Source organism: Vitis vinifera, chromosome 6 (assembly GCF_030704535.1).
Source record: "Vitis vinifera cultivar Pinot Noir 40024 chromosome 6, ASM3070453v1".
NCBI lineage: Eukaryota > Viridiplantae > Streptophyta > Magnoliopsida > Vitales > Vitaceae > Vitis > Vitis vinifera.
This window is the reverse complement of record NC_081810.1, coordinates 1,408,962-1,426,487: the sequence shown is the minus strand read 5'-3', so window position 1 is coordinate 1,426,487 and position 17,526 is coordinate 1,408,962. Positions and strand designations below refer to the sequence as shown.

The window sequence follows — 17,526 nt, the reverse complement described above, 5'->3', positions numbered from 1 at the left end:
AAAAGATAACAACAAATTAAAATTTAAACTAATTTTGGATCCCAATATGTATAGCTTCTCACCCTCCCAAGTAAGCCACATGAGTATCCCATACCACCCATAACACCATACACATTTTTGACATCCTCCATGAAGTCAAGTCCCTATACCATACAAATTAAAATTGAAACCAACCTTCAACCCCACACCCATCAACAAATTTTACAAAGCCTAGGACCATGACATCCTCTTATATCATTAGACCACAACTCTCCTCTGTCAGACCCATACATCAACACAATTGCCTTCCTTAACAAATTCTCTCATCCACATCACAGATCTCAATAAAAACCTCCATGCAATAGCTTGATTTTTATGGATAGTGATCTAAAAAGCCCCAACTCTTTTAGGAGGGCACTCCCCAATCAACAATGTAAAATAAAGAAGCAGGTTTGACATTTCATACCAAATCAAAATCAACCTGTCTCAGCTTGGCAGATAATTATTTTCCAGCTGATTAGCGTTGTTTTCTATTCTCTGAAAAAGCGCATTCAAATTGATATTTCCTTAAACAAAGGTCCGAAAAACATGCCCATAAGATGCCGACCCCAACTTGGTAGATACACTATTTCCCACCCACTCAGCCATTCTACTCTCTAAAACAACTGCATCTCAAACTGCCTTTGCATTAGTTGAATACCCACATAGCATTCTCAGAAAAGAAAAAACCAGCTTCCAAGATTGCAATTTTTTTTCTCTTTGGGTAAAATATCAATTGTATTAACAACACCTAAAGAAGCACATAAAAGTAGTCATGATATATACAAAGACACCAAAAAGGCCAAAAAACAAGGTGAGGGGAACGCAAAAAACAGCAACCATGCCTTACTCAAAGGCTCAAAGCCTAATCACTCCACAAAGTCCTCAATATTCTCGAATGCTCTCCTATTTCACTTCCTCCATAATGTCCAAACTAAGCATAAAGAAGCAGCTTTCCAAGCCTTTTTTTTTCTTTTTGACAAAAGACCCATGCCATCTCAAAAGCGTACCTCTCACCAAAGAATGCATCATCCTTTGAACACCAAAAGGGGCATATAGATCAGCTGCCCCAAAATAGCTGCTTTTGAGCAGTGAAGAAGGATGTTGTTAGAGGTTACTACTTCTTTGCACATGTAGCATCTATTTGGGATCCTCCAACCTTTCTTTTTTGAGTTGGTCCAAAGTAAGAATACTACCCCACATTGCTTTTGATTCAAAAAAACTAATCCTCAACAGTACCCAAGAATTCCAAACAGTGCCAAAAGGAAACAACTCTGCCCTTCCATTTGATAAATAGGAGTAGAAAAACTTAACTATAGAATTGCTCTTTATGTTCAGCCAAACCAAATTATCTTCCACGACCCTCCTAATGGTCCACTCATGCAGCCTCCCAAAGAAGGCTCCATTGTAGCCTCTCTTTCCTCAATTGAAAGAATACCTTCACTTTCCTTCTCATCCCAAAAGCTTATCTGATTCAAAGCCAACTTTCTATTCGCAGTGACATTTCTAAAAACCTCTTTGCTCCAAACTTTAAGATCCTCTTTTAAGGCTTTGAGTTTGGCTGCTAGGGCATGGCTAACATTGTAACTCTCCCACCAATTTTTTTATTAAGTGTTCCCCACCCTATCCCTCCTCCATCTAGCAAAATAGGCACGTGATTAGATACTGGTCTTGGCAGAATGCTCTAGGTCAGACCACTAAAATGATTCTCCCATTTCTTCTTAAACAAGAAAAAGATCCAACCTAGAGGCACAATGATTATTTAAGCTGCCACCCCACATGAAGGGCCACCAGCTAGGGGGAGGCATCTTAGTTCCAACTCCTCTCCCTCCAATGTCCAAATGTCTGCAAAATCACTGCCAACAATAATAAAAAGGAAATAAAAAAGAAGTATCCTTCTAACGATCCCTAGTGCCACTGAGAAAGCTACTTGTACCAGCCAAATCAATGAGAATGGAAAAGGCTTACTTGTTTTAGGGGGTAGAATTACTTTAACTTGTTTCACATGTGCGCAAATTTTATAGGCCATGTATCTTTAAACTTTCAATCTGATAGCATTGGTGATCAAGAAAACTTTGGGAAATTTCTTCCTATGTTATATGGTTAATGAGGGTTTAAGAGGCAATTGGAGCAACTTAGTACACCAGAGTCTAAGAAGAATTTTTAAGTTTCGAGGGGGATCTATGTAAGGAATATACCTTTCATTAGAAAATGATTGTGGGAATTCCGTAGTGAAACTCCTTATGGCACCAGGTGATGAAGAGTATCTATAGTATTCATAGCATTCAATGAGACATAATATTGTTATTAGGAGTTTTGCATTAATACCCTTAAAAACCCATAGCTCAAAGTTAACACTTGATTCTCCACATTTCATTATTGCAAGGTGGGGTGATAAGCCCTTAAGCCCCCTTTCATTGTTTTCTTTATTTTTGTCATCTTCCTTTTGTTGTGAGCTATAATAACAGGACTCTCCAACTCCCCCCAACATACCTGTATAGACATGAATGATATGGATGTGGCATCCTTGTGGGATCCACCTACCTTGATTCATATATGATTGTTTCATTTGGATTCTCTTTTTTTTTTTTTTTTCCAACTTCCTTAGGAGATAATTATATTTAAGAAAGATAGTTTTTAAAAAAGTGAACTTCTTTGAGAATGTTTAAGAATAATTAAGAAAGAAAGAAACAGGATAAAAGAAAACAAATTTGAGAGTTCTTATCAAAGATATCTTTGCTTTTGATTACTATCTAACCTAGTTTTTGTACTGTAAAATTTGTAGGTCTGAAGGATCGAACACTCGGATAGACATGCTTGCACCTGAACTCATGCAACATAGGTTGCATGAGATGTGCCTTGAGTTAATTTCTTAGGGACCTTTGTTGAGATGATCAGCCCTTAAGCCACCTTTATCCCCTATTTGTGTTCCTTTTGGAGATTGGGAGGTCTTCCTATTTTATTTTATCCTTCCACTCATAACTTCTTTTCTTCAACCTTAGCAAAGAAATGTTAACATCGATGTTTGAGGATGTTTCAGGCTGTGCATTGTTCTTGCACAATGTTTATCCCCATTTTGCCATTCTTCAAACGACATGACAGAGCTGCATTCCACAATCATTTTTTTTCCTTAAAATATTGCAAGCATTATCAATTGTTGACATTCAATTCTTTCGTCCCCCAAAGTAAGCTTATTTAGGAAATCAAAAATTCCCCCAAAATCATGTACAATTATATGGTTTGTAGCTAATAGAAAAATTAATACAAATGATGCATTATAACTCGAGATGTGAGAAGCCATTACCCTTGAAAGCTCTATTCTATTCCTTGCAAATGGAGAATCCACAAACCATCTTTTCCCCTATAGCCCCATTGCTTTGAAGAAAGGCAGAAAGTGTTTTTTATTGCAGGTAGCGTAGATAGTTCCAAGATATATTTTTTTTCTACATTATGGCTGTCTGTTTTCAAAGGTTTGGTAGCAGTCCTAGAGGCCGGGCTTTCCAGTAGAAAGTTAATTTTAGCAACCTTAGAGGTTATCTGGCTGGAAAGGAATGTCAGGATCTTTAATGACCAAAAGCAATAGGTGGTTAATTTGTTAAGTCCTTCTGATGTCTATCAGCAGGGGGTTTTCTGAGTTCTCTTAGCTTTTATTTGCAATGAATAGGAAACCAATTTGCCTCTCATATAGAGTAGCGGCCGAATTTATATTTGAGAAGACACCTCTGCCTATAGGAAATATTAAGCTTAACTTAAGATGGTTGCTTGCAGGGCAAGCTAGGTCAAATGGGGTGGAGAGCCTTATACAAAATCATGGAGTGGAGAACATCTGAAGTAAAGATACTAGCATTACTAGTCTGAAAAATAATAAGAGACTTAAGTGCCTCGAATCTTATTGTAGATGGAATGCATGGAAAATTCTTTCTTGGGTGGCATAAGACCTGATAGGGACAAGGATATGGCGGCTAAATTTAGAGGATTTTGGATCTGGAAGTAGTTTTAGATTGTTGTAGTCTATAGAAGTTATATAATCAGAAAATTACAAAGCTGATAGGCTGGACAATAGCAGGCACCACCCTTGTTGACCATGTTGGTGATTTCATACACCCTTAAGTTTGGTGGACCAATCGCCACCTCTACTTTAGTGATAGGAATACAGATATTTTTTTCTTATTCTTTTACTTCTATTTTTTTCTACCAAGAAGTTTTTTTTCCCCACTCCAAGCTCCCTATGTTCATTTACTTTAGTGATAGGAATACAAGGATCTATCTTCCTCCTTGTAGATCATTATTTTACTTATAAGTTATAATACAAAAATAATATCTTATTAAAATATCAATGAGAGGGAACCAATATAGAAACAAAATAAAATCCATCTTCTGCATATCTTTTCCAAATGCCAGTCTTCTGGATGACCCCAATTCTCATGGTCATAAGCTTTCTTCAAATCAATTGGCAAGCTCTTGGCTTCTTACAATGACATAATGTAAAATTTGTGAAAATAACATGGCTTGCAACAAACAACAACCTAGCTTTATTCAACTAATGCATGCCTTAGGAAAAGACAATTGATATCAAGTATAAGAAACACATACAAGCAAGAAAATTACCAGATGAAAAAACAAACAGCATACACCATTGAGCATGCAACAATTCTATAGAAGAAATCAAAGTAAAAATATATTGAAAAGGAAATATATATACCAGTTCTTGCTAATGTTTGTCCCCGGTAAGAAGCCCAAAATCTAAGCTCAAGGACATCTCTAGGACTATCATAAAGTTCTGAATCTTGTGCATTCTCATCCCGATTAATCCGAGCAAGAAAGTTTTTCCACTCATCTATGATAAAGGTATACCATGTTAAGAAAATGAACAAGAAGATGAATGGTACAGTTTGTGATACAAAAACAATCATTTCAGTACCACCAACAGTTAGGCACATCAACCACAACATAAGTCAAATAATTATAAGCAATGAGCATTAATAACATCACTCCGGTAACACACAACTTCGCTTTTATTACATTATCAAAATAATCATAATTAGTTTTCTGGGTTCTTTAGATGGACGTAATTTGGTGAAGACTCGAGATGTTATGGACTTCTTTCTTGTTAGAGTTTAATTGACCCCTCTAAATATTCTTTTAGAAGACAATGACACTCTAAATCTTGTTTCATTATTAAAAAGACAGACTGGGATAAAAGGAAGAATGAGGTATCCTTCAAATGAGGCAAATATATCAAAAAGCGCATGGAAAAGGCGCATCAAGTACACACGGAATATACAAATGTGATGAGAGGCAAGAAAAGGAAAAACATACAAACACTACCCAATACAAAGCCATGCCCTAATATAAAGTAGTAATAATAATAAACACTACCCACATGCAGCCAAGCACATCCCAAAACTCACTGACCCGAAGACTCCTCCATATCTAGGGGCTTCAAAGGAGGTTGTAGACCCCAACCATCACCTCCAACAGAGCAGTTCCTTATCTAACCAAAAGATATGCTACTTGATTTGCTGCCCTAGTTACCTCCATGGAAATTTCTTATTCTAAAATTTTACACGCTATTTAGGTTGATTGTGATCTTAGATGATATCGTTCGCATTAAGGCTCTTAGATCTAGATTGAGAAGGTGGATTCAGGGGGTTTTGTGATCTAGATCTGGTGAAAGTTGGAGATAACACAGGCTTAAGTCCAATGGGTTTAGGTAGGAATTCTACAAGGAATATTTATTGTTCAGGAAAATGGTTCCTTGACACCAAAAGAAAGTAACTATTTATAACATCATGTGATTCAGATTATTTATGTTTGCAAAACAACAGGTGGGATGTCAAACATTGTAATCAGAAACTTCCATTGATGCCCTTGGAAAGATAAAATCCAATGTTACCCATTTTGTTGCAAGTGATGGTTCCTCATTTCTAGGAGAATTTCCCACATCTTTGTTCTTTTCCGAGCTTGAGAGATCACCAATATTTTCAAAACTAGATCGATCATTGAACCGGGAAAGTTATTGGTTCACAATTCATTTGTCAGACCGGTGATGTCATAAATATATAATTTAGATTTTATTAAAATTAAACATAATTTTAAAACATTAATATATATATATATATATATATATATATATATATAAAATTAAAATTTTTGATAACATTTCATTTTTTTATATTTGATATATGAATAAAATGATAAACATAAATATAAATGTATTAATATATCAAAATTTATTAAATAGAATATGTAGAATATTTAAATATGAAAAGAAAATAATAATATTTAATTTTATCTATGTATCTATGCATTTCATTATTTTAAAATTTTGAAAATTATTATATTAATTAATTCATATTTATTGTTAATAATTATTATAAAAATAAAAGTGAATATAAATATTTATATTTGTTTAAATGTTTTATATTATAAAAATTTGCAAAGAGCATTAATATATAGATATGTAACAATATACTTATCAAAGGAACCGTGTAGCAAAGTGGTTCCCTCTTCATTTTGGCAACCTTGGATCCATGGTTCAAATCCTCACCATGTAGAATTTCTTTTCTTTATAACCACATTCCACATCGGAATATCACAAACTAAATGAGTAATATAAATAGCTTGCACATACAAGTTACAAGCAAGAAGCTTGGTGGGCTGGGAAACAAGGGAGTTAGGGCCAAGTGAAGAGAACGCCCACTAAGGTTTTGGTCAAACGATATATTGACTGGTTCACAGAAAACCAGACGGTTCGTCCGATTCGATAGTCTAACCTCCGGGTCAGATGGTTCAATGGCAGTTCAACCCCATAATGGTCCGTTCCACCCAACCGGACCAGAAAAGCCACTGGTGGACATTTCGATCAGTTGGACCGGCTGGTATAGTCCGGTTTTCAAAACATTAGGGGTCACCTGAGTGCTAATATCTATAGTTTTTTTAATGACACACTTGGAATCTTGAATTTCAGAAGAATATTTTACGTTGACAATTGAAGATCTACTAGCTCTTCTACTGTTGTCTTTCTGCAAAGTATCTTTCTTTACTCGTTCCACCTGGAAGCTTAGGGACTAGCAGTTTATTTTCTCTAAATCTTTCTTCCAACCCACTCCTAAAGTAGATTCCTCTTCTCACTTCCCTAAAGACAAACTTATTTGGAAATCCCAAATTCCCCTGAAATCCAGCACTTCACAAGGTTGGGGTGGTTTAATAGAAAAATAAAATAATTATTATCTGTTTGAGCTCAAGACAAGACAGAAAAAGATTACATCACTTGTTGTGTGTCATGCTTGTGCATTGTGGAATCAACACACCACCCTGTCCTCCATAGCCCCTTTTCTTTAAAGTCTGGCAAATGTTTTCAGTACCATGGATAGCAAGGGTTACTCCCAGAGGAGACTCCAATATGACGATTTTATATCTAAGGTTGACAGAAGTTCCACCAGCAGACCACTATCAGGGGAGCAATTCTGGCGACCTTGTGGGTTATTAAGCTAAAAAGAAACATTAAAATCTTTGCGGATGGGAATAGATTAGTGAATAAATTGTGGAAAAATGCCTTCTTTCTCATATCTGTCTAGATGACAGTTGCCAAGGAGTTCTTGGGAGTTTCCTTTTGAAAATCAGGATTACCAATTATAAAAAATTAATAGTAAATAATTCATACAGTTAACAAACCTAAAGAAACAATTCACATCAAAACATTATTAAAAAACTTCATCATGTTGAGAGAGAGCTTTGCAGGGTGGACCAAGGTACTTAGAGAGTCAAAGAAGAGATGTCTGTCATCTAGACTAGTTTGAAATATTAGAAAAAAAATTTTTGATAGGAAACGCCAAAGGGATATATTGATAGAAAAAAAAGAAGTATAAGAGAAGAATGAGAAATCCTCCCACCAAAGAAAACTAAACTACAAGAATACAAAAACAAGAAAGTACACAATAAAAACAAACAAACTCCCTAGATTAGACCAACCCTTTGGAATTACACACCGCTAACCAGTCAAGTTGTAACACATTAAGGGGAGTCCCCTTAAAAACCTTGGAACAAAAAGCCCAAAGAGAAGTAAGGAAATAAATAGAATCTCAAATATACTCTGAATTCTTTGCTTTATCCTCAAAAATCCTCGCGTTTCTTTCCCGCCACACAACCCAAATTAAAGTTATGCTTGCAGCTTGCCACAACACTATCCCTCTCTTAGATAAACCAAAACCATTATAATTGATGGACAACATGTCAAAGATGCTACTCGGGGAGACCCAATCCATCTTGGCTAACTGAAATAATCTGTGTCACAACCCCATCGTCAAAGAACAATGTAGGAAAAGATAATTTGCTGATTCCTCATGCTTTATGCACAGAATACAAATATCAAGACTAAGAGCTTTGTAGGGTCTTCTCAATTGTAGCAAGTCATTAATATTTACCTTATTGTGTGCCACTAACCAGACAAAGGACTTGACTTTGAAAGGTACTTAAGAATTCCAAACGAACTTGTTGAAATTTGGCATTCAAAGTTAGGGTTTTAATTTAGGAAAGTATTTTAGGAATAAAAAAGGAGAGATCATTTAGGATGATTCAGTTTACTAATTTTAGGAGAGAATCAAGCAAGATTGATATTTTCTTATTCAGTCATTTGTGTATATATATGTGTATGGTGTGTACCTAAAAATATCAATAAAGGAATTCAGAAATTCTTCAGAACTTAGTAGGAAAAACCAGAGGAGAATCAAGAAATTGGGATAAGGCTAGAAAGAAAGATTTGACTGAAAAAAGCCCTGAAGAAGATAAAGGCCAGGATCTGGCATCTGAAACCAAAGGTGATAGATGCAAACCATCAAGTGACCGCATGAGGCTTTCTAAATCTTCTATCTCAAAATCTAAAAGGTTACGGTGGAAATTAAAGTTCCAAGAGAAAGGATGAGTAGAACCGAGAATTGAAGAAATAAGAATATTTTTATCCGATACTACTCTAAATAGTTTGGATATTGGGATCCCAAAGGTTGGTCCCCCCACCACAAATCTTCCCAGACCCGAATTCTTTCCTCATCTCCTACCACAAACCGAGTAAACTTAGAAAACTCCTGAAAGACTTGTGCAATAGTCTTCCAAGGACAACGATGTGACCATCTGACTATAGTGTTAGCATCCCAACCATTAGAGTTTGATCCATAAATGCTTAAAATAACTTGATGTCATAGAGCTGAACCCTCTCTAGGGTACCTCCACAACCATTTCCCTAAGAGAGCGAGATTCCTTAGAGAAATCTTCCCAAATCCCAATCCCCCTTTTACCTTCGGATTACACACTACATCCTAACTAACTAGATGATCTCTTTTACCTTCCCTAATCCTTGACCATAAAAAATCCCTTTGCAACCTCTCAATTTTTGCAGCCACTGAAGCGGGTATCTTAAACAAGGAAAGGAAGTAACAAGGTAATTACAAAAGATGAATTATTTTAAGAGCCAGTGTAAATCAACCAATTTCTACAAACACCCAACATCCTTTTAGGCCAAGATATAATAAGCATGCAGAACCAACCAAACAGGTGATGCAAGTAAGCACTTATATGGCAACACAGTTGAACAAATCTAGATATGAATATTTATTGCACAAATCCTACATAGAAAAAACATAAGTGCTTAGTTTCCAACTTGACCGTTGAAAGCAGAGTATACCTGGAAAAATTTTCTGGAGGTAAAACAATGTTGATATTCCATCCTCATTTTTCTTTTGGAGTTCATCCATACTATAAAGCACAGTCTCAGAATAATATGGAGTGAACACACTGTACAGAAACATAGAAAGAACTGAGGATGCTATATTTTATAAGCTTAGGTATCAATATCATTAAATACAAGAAAATTGAATCGAGAGAATTATACTACCTGAAAGACAACATCTCACGGACTAGCTTAGCTGCAGGCATCTTCATGAAAAGGGAATTTGTGAAAAACTGCAGCCTACGTCTGGCCTCAAGATTATTGGGAATATTTGCAGCGGAATCTTGGATGGTTAAAAGTGAACATAATCTTTTAACTTGTGCTCTCTGCATATGTTATTGAGTTAAACAATCTCAAATGGAAATACTATAGGAAACCTAAGAATAAGGAAAATACAAACAAAATATTGATGGCTAAATATACCGTCTCAGCATCTTTTGGCCATTTCAACTTTGAAAATAAGCGTCCTTCAGTCCTTGCTTTTGACAACTGATTCCATGTCTCATAATGATCCCTGAAAATAACGCCTAAGTGAGCAAAATTTTACAAAACAATAAACAAAAGCTATTGGACTGCATCCAATAGGATGAAATAGAAAACTAAACAGACCTCATATTAATAGAAAGGACATCATGTCGCACAACATCATAGAGATCTTGAACAGCTTTAACAGCACCACTCACAGAATCAGGCTTTTCCTCTTCTTTCTGTTCAAGTTGTATTTTAAACAGAAAAATGAGCAGATGTGTACATCAGACATCAAATAAGTTTTCTTTTTAAATAAAATAAATAATCATCATTTCTTAACAGGATGAAAAAACAGTATTTATTAGCATGAAAGCATGATTCATTGGTAAATCATCTAAATGAATTAAATACACAATTATTTCCACTGCCCTGTTTAAAGATATGGTCAGAAATATAATGTTCATGACAAAGTAAAATATAATGGAACCAAAGAAACAAGCTACGTATCAGTACAGCCCAGAAATCAAACAAGCTCGTCTTCTATGTGCCCAAAAAAACAGGGGGGAACCATCATTTAATAAATTACTTAAGTTATTTAGAACTTCAAATCTTTCTTCACATTCAATAATATGATTCAGTGTCAATTTTTTCATGTTTTGAATACACAAATACGTAAAGTGGATTCATGTGCTGCAGTACTCCACATCTTCTCCTAGCTCTTTGAACAAAACTCCACCAGTGGAAGAGCACATATCTCACCAACTCAGCAGGAATCCAAGAGACACCGAGCAACACAAAAATCAAAAACCATAGTTCTTGGGCTCCCAAAAGAATATTGGTCATTTCCTTATCCTTCATAGAATGATGATAATCCTCTACCTCCTTAAGTTGGCCAAAACAACAGTTTCCCTCAACCAATTTTTTTTTCACCCTACACCTGTCAGCCTTGCCTCAAGAACTATGACCCAGAAAAGCATCCACCACCAGATCAGAAAAGTCCACAATGAATTTCAGATTCCAATGGGCCCTCCAATCAGATCAGAAAAGTACTTCAAGACGTTGGCTTCTTTGGTCTGAGAATGCAAACTTCAAAGAAATCTTCATGTGAACATGTCATGCTCCAACCACATCCCCAAAACACTAGCCACCATGACAACTATGAACTAACCACTTCCACTCACCTTTCCCATAAGGCCCCTTCACCTCCCTCAAGTACCACCCTTGACCTGACTTACAATGCCACTTTTCTAGCACAGATTGATTTAGGATTTCCAGGTTCCTCATACTCAGCCTGCTCTCCCTGCTGGGGATAGAACATGACCCCCCAATTTACCACATCTCCAGTCTCTCCTTCATCATAGATGGGGTAAAAAAGACCGACATGCATAACAAATCATCAACTTCAAAAGATGCTCTTAATGAGCTTTGAGCACCAATCTCCCACCTTTGGAAAGATATTATCCAGGACGATAACTTCCTCTCAAACCTTCCCATCACCAGGTCCCACACTGCTTTAGCCTGAGGAAAGCCCAAAAACAGGAGGCCCAGGTTGTTACAAACAAACACCTCCACCAAAACAAGGATTGCAACAACTCTCAAATAGATGATGGAATAAGTATATATTCTGAGCTCCTTTTGAGCATATGATTAATAAATTCTTGCCTTTAATTACTAAGCCACATAGATGGGAACATCAAATGCATGAAAGTACCAAAATGTTCTCCACCATATGTATATGTATGTTTTTTTTTTTCTTTTTTATCAATAAGTATAAGATTGTATTGCAAAGAGGCGCTAAAATAGCGACCCACAAAATTACAGTATAAAGGAACTCACCCTCTTACATAAGGGCCCATACAAAGAAGGAAAAAAACAAAAACCTTCTCCCTTATTGCAAACACACCCAATCTATAAAATCTATTAAGGTCGAAGGACCATCTTTTATCCACAAATTGGTTTCCGACCAAAGTAAATACACAAAAGAAGCTTTCAGCCTTTGAATGGACAACACGCAATCCTCAAAAGCAATTGAATTTCTAGCCTTCCAAATGACCCAAAACAAACATAATGGTCCCACTTGCCACGCCACCTTCCTCTTCTTACCGACAAAAGAGCTCCTCCATCCTAAAAGGGTTTTCTTTACCAAAATAGGAAAACACAAGAAACTCCAAAAAAAGAAAGGAGCAAAATCCACACTTCCCTTGTTTTTTCACAATTAATGAGGAAGTGGTCAATTGACTCCTCACACGTATGGCACAGAAAGCATCTATTTGTCAAAGCCCAACCTCTCTTTTGCAAATGATCCAAGGTTAGAACTCTTCCCCATGAAGCCTCCCATGCAAAGAAGCTTAATTTGGGTTGAACACAAGAGTTCAAAATAATCTTTGAAGGGAAAGCAACAAAAGACACCGGCTGCATAGCCCTATACAAAGATTTTACCGAAAAAACCCCATCCTTTGAGTCTATCCACCTCATCCACCCTAACCTTCTTCCCCTCCAAACAACAAAACCACCTTCCCACTTCTTCCAACTCCCAATCATTGAAAGGTCTATTAAAACAAGGATTCCAACTTTCCCCCCTTTCCCCCTCGGCTGTCCAAACTTCATTTACCCAAGCCTCTTTGTAAGATGCTAAAGCATATAATGAAGGAAAAGCCTCGCACAAAGGGATGGTTCCACACCACTTGTCTTTCCAAAACCTCACCTTCTTACCATCACCCACCACAAAGCCAAAAGAGGGGGTTACTAGATGCCCCATCTTACTTATTGCTTTCCACAACCCAACTTCATAGGCCTCCCTAGTCTCACAAGATCTCCACCCTCCTCTTAAAGAAGCCCCAAATAAATAAACTAGATAGATCACCACCACAAGCCCACTTGACAGCCTAATAAAGAAGCTAGAAATTCCTCTATAGCCTTTTTCCTCTAACTTATTCTAATCTACCAGCTCATCACAAAGAAGGGAAACAACAGCCGCCCATGAAGGTAATGCATCGTATGTTAAAACAAGATAATCAAATGGAAAATATTTTTCAGCAAGACTCTGAAGTTCAGCCAACTTATGCAAGTTGGATGTAACCAATAAATACTATGTGCAATTCAAGGAGCATGGTAACTGGCTTCATTCTGTTAAAAAACCCCCCCCAAAAAAAAAAAATTAGCAATATGATCTTACTTTCAATTCATAAACTTGATATGATGAACGCAGAATGTGTTCACACAATAATCCTTTCATCACCTTCTCCAGAACTCTTCAGTTTTTTCTCAGTTGGTTGTTTGTTCTCTTTCCTCTCTTAAATATATTGGATCAAGCTCATATTTCAAGATTGGCTAAGACGCTTGAATGCAAGGCTTCTGGCTGGCCTATACTCTATCTGGGTCTTCCTTTGGGTGGGAACCCCAGGGCAGGTGGATTTTGGGATCCTGTGATTGAGAGAATTTCAAGAAGATTAGATGGTTGGCAAAAGGCATACCTATCCTTCGGAGGGAGGATAACTCTCATCCAATCTTGCCTTACCCATATGCGTTGTTACTTTCTTTCTTTATTTAAGTTACCCGCTTCAGTCGCTGCAAAAATCGAGAGGTTGCAGAGGGATTTTTTATGGTCAGGGATTGGGTAAGGCAAAAAGGATCATTTAGTTAGGTGGGATGTCGTGTGTAAACCGAAGGAAATAGGGGGTTTGGGTTTTGGGAATATTTCTCTGAGGAATCTCGCTCTGTTAGGGAAATGGCTGTGGAGGTACCCTAGAAAGGGTTCAGCTCTATGGCATCAGGTCATACTAAGCATTTATGGTTCACACTCCAATGGTTGGGATGCCAACACAATAGTCAGATGGTCACATCGCTGTCCTTGGAAGGCTATTACTCAAGTCTTTCAGGAGTTTTCCTCGTTTACTCGGTTTGTGGTAGGAAATGGGGAAAGAATTCGGTTTTGGGAAGATTTGTGGTGGGGGGACCAACCTTTGGAATCCCAATATCCAAGTTTATTTAGAGTAGTCTTGGATAAAAACATACCTATTTCTTCAGTTCTCGGTCCTACTCGTCCTTTCTATTGGAATTTAAATTTCCGTCGTAACCTGTTAGATTCTGAGATAGAGGACTTAGAAGGCCTCATGCGATCTCTCGATGGATTGCATTTATCTCCTTCGGTTCCAGATGCCAGATTGTGGCCCTTATCTTCTTCAGGGCTTTTTTCAGTTAAATCTTTCTTTCTACCTTTATCCCAATTTTCTGGATCTCCTCAGGTTTTTCCTTCTAAGTTCGTTTGGAATTCTCAAATAGCTTTCAAAGTGCAGTCCTTCATCTGGTTAGTGGCACACAAGAAGGTGAATACTAATGACATGCTACAACTGAGAAGACCCTACAAAGCCCTTAGTCCGAATATTTGTATTCTGTGCATGAAGCATGGGGAATCAGCTGATCATATTTTTCTTCATTGCTCCTTGACGATTGGGTTATGGCACAGGTTATTTCAGTTAGCTAAGATGGATTGGGTCCCCCCGAGGAGCATCCTTGACATGATGTACATCAAATTTAATGGATTTGGTTCGTCTAAGAGGGGGATAGCCTTGTGGCAAGCTGCAAACATCGCTCTTATTCGGATTGTGTGGAGGAAAAGAAATGCGAGGATTTTTTAGGATAAAGCAAGGAATTCAGAGTTTCTTTGGGACTCTATTGTTTTCCTTACTTCTCTTTGGGCTTATTGTTCCAAGGTTTTTAAGGGGACTCCCCTTAATGTGATACAACTTGATTGGATAGCAGTGTGTACTCCATAAGGAGTGGTCTTTTTAGAGTGTTTGCTTGTTTTTCAGTGTATTTTTCTATAGTTTAGATTTCTTTGGCAGGAGGATTCCTCATCCTTCTTTTGTACTTATTTTTATCTATCAATAAATCTTTGTATCGTTTCCAATCAAAAATATATATATATATATATATATATATATATATATATATATATATTGAACAAATAATCAAAACCCCTTTTAACAAAGGTGTCTCAAGTCATTGTACCAAACAAATTCATCTTGTTTTAGTTCTTTTCCACATCTATATATATATATATATATATATATTTTGGTAAGTAAAGAGAGTTTCATATATAAAGAGACGCCAAAAAAGCGACTCAAGGTATACAAACCTATACACCCACCACCAAAAGGGCCAAATATATATATATATATATCCAATAACTAATCAAAACCTTTCGTACCAAACAAGTTTGTGGTGAAAACCACATCTATTCAAGAATTTCTAAACCACCTGTCCCACAGATAGTATGAAATATCAGCTCAATATTTGATATGAAATGTAAAATAACTGTTATGGTGCATGATATACATTGTGAGCCTAAATCCTAAAATTTTAAGCTTTTAGGAAAATTGGTAATTCAACATGGTATCAGAGCCAAGTTTGGTGGGAAGTCAAGTGTTTGAACTTTGAACCTCACCGCCGCATGTTTATTTACCCAATATATTACGTCCATCTATAAGCCGAAAAATAGAGGCCACAGATGAGGTAGGGTGTTAGAGTGAATGATATACATTTGTAAGCCCAAATCCTACAAGCTTAAGATGTTAGGGAAATTGGTAATTCAACAATTACAACCATAGGAAACAAAAGTCATAACATCATGGTACAACATGGAATGGCCAGCTCCTATTTGGAAGGTAAATTAACATGCACCTGTTGTACCATCAACTCAACTCAAACACAAACTCGATGGAGTAAAAACCTTTGTTTCTCACACTGAAGATCATTGATAATACAATCCATTTTCAACTAAAGAATGGCTTAAGATAATAAGCAACAAAATAGAAACTCCAGGCACATAAGTGAACAAAATATAAAAAATAACCAGAAAAGAATAACATGAACCTCTAGAAGTATACCAGCAATTTATTTTATTAATTTCATTCTGCAATCAAGGATTAGAGCAAAGAATACGAACCATTGGTCCCAAAAGGGCAGTAAGTCTTGAAATCACAAGTGGCAGCTTACTTAGCTCGAAGTCAACATGAATACTCTTCTTTGCTATACTTCCTTGAATATCTTCATACAACCTATCCACCCTGACATAATAGGAATAATCACACCAGAACCCTTCATTTCAATATTTCATTGTTATTTGTACCACAAGTAAATAATAACGTTTCTAGAGTGCATTCCAATCATTTAAAAAACATATGAACTTACCACATCCTTCCTTCACCTTCCAATATTTCCATCAGGATAAGTTTAATGGTGTGAAAGCACTCTTCAACAGCATATTTCATGTAGTCATCTCTACAAATCCTTTCCCAAAGAACATCTTGAGAATCTCCTCTACTTTCTACTGCAATATCTTTTGCTAAAAATATCTACACAAAAAGAAAAGAAGATAAAGATAAAAGTAAATCGAAAACCTATATTCAGCTATTTATGGGGATAAACACATGTACACTAAAAGAAACAATGGAAAAAAAAGGAAAGGGAAAAAGAAACAAATAAAGAGAGAAAATATAAGAACATAAAGACCAAACAATCTCTGACTGACCTTGCTGCTAAGAAGGAAAAGGGGCCACTGAACTAAGGGAAGTTTTCCAGAATTTTTAGGCATAAGAAGCAACTCCTTTTCCCTACAAACAGGGAAAAAAGTGTTAGGAAGTGGGCTGAGGAAAGCAAGAGATTATCATGTAAATCACTAATAATACAAATAGGTGTCATCAACAGAAAAGCAACAACTAGAAGATATTTGTGATACTCACAAATCATTGATGTAATCTTCTTCCCTTAAATTATTTATAATTTCATTCCAAAATGGGGAGAATCGAGCAGCATCAAACTTGCCTTGCTCCACATTCTTAAGTTAACACAGTAACATGAACAGACAAAAGAAGAAACAAAAAAGGTGAATCCAAATAGAGTAAATGGTAATATGAGCTCAAAGAAAGCAGCAAGCTAGATTACTTGGAGAAGTTCTAGCACAAACCTCTCAATTCTCATGAAACAGAGCAAACTTTCACAATCAAATGGTGATAACGATGACTATAATACCGATAATAATAATTGTTAGTCTACTATCACTATACTAAAGCTTATTATTGCTATCTTTCTTAGGAAATATAGAAATTAGTGGAAAGATGTGGGAAAGTCAACAAAACAGAAAAACCAAAACCTCTTCCATCTTTTCTTTCTTCCCTTTTACCACCTCCCAAACTCTAAAATCACAGGTTTATGGTTTCAACTTGGTATCAGAGCACAATCCTAGTATTTCCCCTAAATTTTCAAACCATAAAATAATTATTTAAAAAAAAAATTCAAGACCTGACATCAGGATG

At 36.3% G+C, this 17,526-nt stretch overlaps 1 protein-coding gene across 4 annotated transcripts in view; it reads right to left on the bottom strand.

Moving 5' to 3' along the window:
* Positions 1-17,526, bottom strand: part of LOC100232893 (callose synthase 9) — a 115,680-nt gene that overhangs the window by 31,960 nt on the left and 66,194 nt on the right. For all 4 annotated transcript variants that reach the window (XM_059737338.1, XM_059737335.1, XM_059737337.1 and 1 more), the window contains 9 exons: positions 16,954-17,048; positions 16,743-16,824; positions 16,403-16,566; positions 16,158-16,278; positions 10,352-10,449; positions 10,166-10,256; positions 9,908-10,068; positions 9,698-9,807; positions 4,721-4,855 (listed from right to left, as the gene is read on the bottom strand). In XM_059737338.1, coding sequence (XP_059593321.1) covers positions 4,721-4,855; positions 9,698-9,807; positions 9,908-10,068; positions 10,166-10,256; positions 10,352-10,449; positions 16,158-16,278; positions 16,403-16,566; positions 16,743-16,824; positions 16,954-17,048 — 1,057 coding nt within the window. The remainder of the gene's footprint in view (positions 1-4,720; positions 4,856-9,697; positions 9,808-9,907; positions 10,069-10,165; positions 10,257-10,351; positions 10,450-16,157; positions 16,279-16,402; positions 16,567-16,742; positions 16,825-16,953; positions 17,049-17,526) is intronic.